This window comes from Pterocles gutturalis, unplaced genomic scaffold (genome assembly GCF_000699245.1).
Source record: "Pterocles gutturalis isolate BGI_N339 unplaced genomic scaffold, ASM69924v1 scaffold21600, whole genome shotgun sequence".
Taxonomy (NCBI): Eukaryota; Metazoa; Chordata; class Aves; order Pterocliformes; family Pteroclidae; genus Pterocles; species Pterocles gutturalis.
Genome location: NW_010146487.1, coordinates 7,348 through 13,486, shown reverse-complemented (window position 1 = coordinate 13,486; position 6,139 = coordinate 7,348). Strand labels below are relative to the sequence as shown.

Genomic DNA, 6,139 nt, shown 5'->3' with positions numbered 1-6,139 from the left:
CCCAGCCTGCAAACTGCTTTCGAGCCACCGCTGGCTGAGCCACCACCTCCTCTGTGCTGCTGCCCAGTGTCCCCAGGATGGTCACTGGGAAGAGCAAGGGCAGCCCGGCTGTGGGAGCCGCCGACACCCCGAGGTTTTTTGTGGAAGTGTCAGGCTTGTCACCAAGACATGGCAGGGCTGGGGAGCGTGGAATCTCTGGAGCTGGCGGATCAGTGACCTTCACTTGGAAAAGCTCCTGCTAATGAGGCGTCTTGCCTGAGTCCAGCTGTTCCCGATGGAGAGGATGGAGCTTGTTCATCGGGTTCACACCGTGACAGCCCACCGCCACTGCCACCGTGATGCAGCTGAGCGGCAGCATCCAGCAGCCCCGTGCATGGAGCCTGGGGGCAAAAGGGAAGCAGAGGCAAGGGCACAGTGGTACCAGGGCCACAGCTGATGTGATTTTTGTTTTTGCCAGGTCCCTGGAAGGAAGAAGTAGGTATTGGGGGGAGCAGGTGGGAGGAAAGAGGGGGACAAGGCAAAGATTGCCCTTGGCTGCACAGCTTCAGTGTTTCCTAGTTTTTGCAGCAAAGCACATGCATGGGTGCATTTTGGGGCTGTTTTCTGGAGACAAGAAGAGATGTTGATGGAAATGTTACAGATGAGAATGGAGACCTGTCCCTGTGCTGTGCAATTACAGCCATCAGCCTGCCTGTGACTGAGCAGCTTGTAGTGAGCCGCTGCACAGCACCGGGCTGTCAGCAAGGTTCGGATCAGCCCTCGCTTCTGTGCTTCTTGAGAAGAGAGCGAACACAGCAAAGACCTAAACACAGCCCAGAGAAGAAGAAACTCGGAGATGTTTGTGTCCATGGTGCCAGCCACATGGGATGTGACGGAGCATCCTGGAGAGCTGACGTTGGCAGTACTCAGCTCTGTATCTGGGTATCCTTCGTCGAAGGGACGTTGGCAGTACTCAGCTCTGTATCTGGGCATCCTCCGTCGAAGGCAGGCTGCAAAACTCACATCCCCAAAACCCACCCTGGATGCTAGGAAACCATCTACAAATTCACCCTTTCAAACCATGATGCTTGAAGAGGTTTCTTCCTCCTGCTTCTGAGCAACGCCTTGTGAGTCACTTCCCTCTGGGCTCATCACTTTGTCGGGATATTTCTTTATCGCCACCGAATGCACTAAAGGACGCTTATCAGTGTGCTGTAGACCATTAGCCACAGTAATTACCACTGAGCAATGTCCTGCAGGGAGCCGAGGGAAGCCCGTGCCCTGATCTTTGCCTGCTTTATTGTGCAGTCCCCCTTTGCCTCGGAAGCTGCTTTCCGACGAGCCTGCCCCGGCTGCTCATCTGAATTAATGAGGTTCTGCTGCACTTAATTGAGAGTGCTCTCTAAATTGGGGGGGGGTTCAGGGAGGAAATGCAAGAGCCCGAGGGAGCTGAGCAAAGGGAAATATTTATAATGCAGCACGTTAATTATAAATGAGCAGTTTAGCCAATTTTGTTGTTCAGCCTCCCCCTCTGCCCCCCGGAGACCTTTATTTTTTTGCTCCACCGCTTCCTTTCAGCCCTAAATGAGCAGCACCTCCGGATCCCTGCCTGCCTCACAGGTGTTCACACCATGCAGAAAGGCTCCGGGATATGGGATGAGCCGGCCCCGCTGCCTTCCCATCCCATTCCTCAGCATGGGTCTTGCTCTCTGCCTAAATCTCTTGGCTGGGTACAGCCCATCGTCTCTTGGTGCTGTGCAGTGATGGGGTTCTCACCATCCTTCTCAGCTGGCGTCACTACTGGGAGCACTGGTGGGAGAGGAATGCCCCTTACAAGAGGTGCTGATGGTACCCCGGGGTGATGGGGAGGACCTGCAGTGATGTCTCCTGGAGATGACTGACAGGACCTGGTCCCTTTCTGGACCATGTTCAAGGCACACGTGGGTGCCCCAGCTCCACCATCCCCGAAGGGGACACAGTTTTCATGCCAGCCTCTAAAGTGTGGCAGGAAAGCTGGGAAAATCAAAATCTTCACCCACAGGGTTTGTGCAGAGCCATCCTGTGGCGGAGCATAGGATGGCTTGGGGAGGGGGAATTGGCAGACATGTGCGGGGCTCACGGCTCCCTGGCATACCTCCCTTCTTCTTCAGTACCTTCCCCACGTGTACCTCCTGTGTCTGGTGCATATAGACGGCGTGCTGTATATGGCTGTGTGTACCAGGGAGGGTGTGCTTTTGCAGACAGGAGCAGATGGGAGCATCCTTTAGGAAGGCATCATGCAATGCGAGCTGAGAAAGCAGAAAGACCTGGCTGCCTGTGTCAGACTGGATTGTCACTGAGCTTCAGCCCAGCTGCTTGGCACTGCTGAGGGACCGTGGGGTCATCCAGCAGGACAGGTGGGCAGCACTGAATAGGGCTAGCACCAAGAAACTGCCCTTAGTTGCAGGAAGATGAAGCAAGTGATGCCCTGCAGGTTGAACCTGCCATCGGGGCAGCCTGACCTCGCATCCCCATGTGCCCATGGGCAGTTCCCCCAAATCCTGCTCCCACCTCACTCCTGGGGGCTAGTGGCCCCACCTGGGTTAAACTGATGGCTTTAACCCACAGGTTGCAGAAATGATGTGTATTTCCCTGGGGTGACAAATACTTTGCAAAATATGACGGTTTACTTTTCCCACCCTGGGTCTGAAGGAGGAGTGGTATAATTGGTGCCTTTCCATTCTACTCATAAATATAAATTGCACCCCTGTTTCTCAAGCCCCCTGACACTTTCCCCATGCTCCTGAGCATCTTTCCAACAACTTGGATATCTTTTGTCAGGCTATGTGTGAGTGGACACACTGGCTGCCACGATTCCTGCGTTCATGGCAGGAACTTCTCTGCTCTGACCGACCAGAGAGCTGCACATGGATGTCCTCTTCCCAACCCCTTGGGAAGACGTTGGGTTTCCCCCAGTGTGGTGGAAACCTCCCCCTGGCCATGGCTTCGGGTGGCCAGACTCGATGCTGGTGGTGATAGTCCCTGCATCTGGTCCCAGATGGGGCCAGAAATGCAGCAGGATGGGCAGCTGGATGGTCCCCAGGTTATTTGGAGAGGTTTGCTTCACTGAATACATTTGCCAGCAGATGGTGAGAGTTCTCTGACCCTTTGTCCTCCTGCTTTTCCTGGAGGTAAGTTTTCGGGAGAGGGGAAAGCAGAGAGAAGCCAGTGCATCCCGTTTTTCCTGGCTGGAAGAAGACCAAAGGCATCCTTGTCTCTCCCTGTCAGGCTGAGTGTTGCACGCTCAGCCGGCAGATGAGCGTTTCTCTTTTCTTAAAAACTATTTGGACAGGATGGGGACAGTTTTATTTGTTGCTGGCAAAAACCATCAGAGCATGACTATGAATGGTCCTCTATCCGTGCAGAGGCAGGCAGTCAGACCTCCTTCAGATTTATTAGGTTTGGCACTAGCATGGGTTGGACAGATTTTTTTGTTGTTTTTCTAACATCTCAGAAAAATTCTTGCTCTCTGCTGATTCCTGCTTGGGTAAAAAAAAAAAAAGAAATGCAGAGGGCAGGTGAATCAAGTGTTTCATTCAAAACCTTGGTTCTTGGCAGGAGAAGGAGGGGAGAACAGCCCAAAGTATTAAAGCAGAGGGCAGGGAGGGCTGCATGCAGTTCAAGAAAGTTTTTTGTTTGTTTGTTTGTTTAAACTTGACTGGATCTATAGAAGATTAAAAAAAAAAGTCAGGCTCATGGACGTGCATCCGTCAGTGGGCAGCCTGACCAGGGGATGCATTTCACAGAATCACAGAATGGTTTGGGTTGGGAGGGACCTTAAAGATCATCTAGTTCCAACCCCCCTTTCCTAACCAGGTGCGTGGGCAGCCGGCGTGGAGAGCTGCTCGGGGCAACCTGGTTACTGCCAGGCTGGACCACGGCCGCTGTGAGATGGCTGGAGGTGACCACGAGAGTGGATGAGCAGCTTCTCTTGGCCTTCAGCATGTCACAGGAGATCTCCAGGGGTTTGCTAGGTCCCTTGTTGCTCCCAAACTTCTTTTGTCCCCATCCCAGAGCCTGACAGCAAAGGGTCAGGTAGTGCGGGGACGGGCTGTGCTGCCCATGGGAAACTGGGTCCCATCCAGATTACCTGTCGCTGGCTCCGTGTGTTCTCATCTTGGCAAGCTGCAGCTGGGGAAGTTTGGACTCACGAACATTTCCCACGTATGCCTCTTGAACTGCAGCAAATATTTGGGACTCTGCTCCTTGGGCTTGCTGAAATCATTTGGAGGATCGGTAGCTGTCTGCATGCACGGATGTGGGAGCAGAGGAGCAGGTCATCCAGCTCCCACCGTCGCAGGCGATTGCGGTGTAGGGTGACCTTTGCAAACGCCTCTTGAAGTTAAGGAGGGGGCAAAGCTGTGCAGCAAGTCAGGCTGTGAACTGATGATGGTTAGTGAGGGAAGATGCCTGGGATTTGTGTAGTATCGGTTGACTCTACAGCCTAGACCTCTGTGACATCTCTGCTGCAAATCATTTTTCTTCTTTTGATTTAAGATTTTAGGAAAATACAGTGGGGAAAAGGATTGATTTTGAAGTATTCCCTCAAAATCTGCCTACTTGCTCCAAGCAGTCCCTGGGGACATAAAACATAATTTATCTGAGCTGGGCTCAGAGGTGCTTCAGTCATAGAATCATAGAATTGTTTAGTCTGGAAAAGACCCTTAAGATCTTCGAGACTATCTGTAAACCTAACACTGCCAAATCCACCAATGAACCATGTCCCTAAGTGCCACATCTACACATCTTTTAAATACCTCCAGGGATGATGGCCCCACCACTTCCCTGGGCAGCCTGTTCCAATGCTTGACAACCCTTTCAGTGAATAATTTTTTCCTAATATCCCATCTAAACCTCCCCATGTGCAACTTGAGGCCATTTCCACTTGTCCCCTCACTTGTTACTTGGGAGAAGAGACTGACACCCACCCCACCACAGCCTCCTTTCAGGTAGTTCCAGAGAGCAGTAAGGTCTCCCCTCAGCCTCCTGTTCTCCAGGGTAAACAAGAACATGGTAGAACCTTAAAACCCCTTGTGCGTCCCACCAGAAGCAGGGTGCAGTAGACTGGGATGACCAAAGGAGGCTGTGCATCACTCAGTGTCATAGATCATGGGCCCAGGGGTGACAACAAAGGACATTGGCAGGTGCAGGTTCTCTCCTGACGACTCATGAAGCCCCCAGAGGAGTTGTCTGCTGTGCCTGGAGTGACGGTCCTGCTCCAGGAGTGGAGCCTGGTTCGTGTCACATTTATTCACTCTCCATTACTGGTAAGAGACTTTCTGTCCCCCCAAAGCACATCCGTCAAGGCTGTGCAGCCAATATTTCAAGGGCACTGTAGAGTTGGTACAAGAGAAATCTGGATGTAGGGTTTCTGTGTGGTTTCTCCAAAGCTGATAACCACAGACTGATGCAATTGGGGCATTTTGGTCACAGGCAGATGGTGTAACATGGATCATATATAAAATATGCCAGTTCAGTAAATCAGGTAACATTCCCATAGCTGGAGCTGTCGATGGTGAACTCGTAATGTAGAAAGTCACGCTTATATTGATATAAAGTAATGCAAGAGCTCAAGGACACTTCAGAGGTGGCTGGTCATGATGGGAGGGTGATGTTATTGCTATTTCTGTTAATATGCTGTCTTTGTTTCACTTTTTCGCCCTGCTCCAGGACCAAGAAGAAAATAAAGGAGCCACCAGCTGGCCAGAGTTTTATATCGACCAGCTGAATTCAATGGCTGCTGTAAGTATTTCCCCAGCACTTTGGTGCTTGCAAACCCCATATGGGGCAGCAGTGACAGTCTGCAGGATGGCCACCGTTGTACCCGAGAGGGTGACGAGTGTTATTTATAGAGGCAATATCGTCTGTTAGACCAACAGCTGCAAAATGGAGATGTTCCCTACAGCGCACAGGGCATTCCGTCTTGCCCTGGGCTGGGAGGCTGCGAGGGGGATGGCAAACAGCAGCTTACAGCCATCAGGCTGTAAAGACCCCATTTGATCGCACAGTGCTACCGTCTTGGACCCAAGACATCCGTCTGTGCTGGGCAGTCATGGCAAAACACGGCGCTGTGGGTTGTCCATCCCATGGGGGCTGACGGAGCTGCCATGGCTCCAGGTGT

At 52.1% G+C, this 6,139-nt stretch overlaps 1 protein-coding gene across 1 annotated transcript in view; it reads left to right on the top strand.

The window, feature by feature from the left end:
• DAAM1 (dishevelled associated activator of morphogenesis 1) overlaps nt 1–6,139 on the top strand; it is a gene marked incomplete at its 3' end in the record, with an annotated part of 51,980 nt that overhangs the window by 38,498 nt on the left and 7,343 nt on the right. The window contains exon 4 of the mRNA XM_010085770.1: nt 5,689–5,760. Coding sequence (XP_010084072.1) covers nt 5,689–5,760 — 72 coding nt within the window. The remainder of the gene's footprint in view (nt 1–5,688; nt 5,761–6,139) is intronic.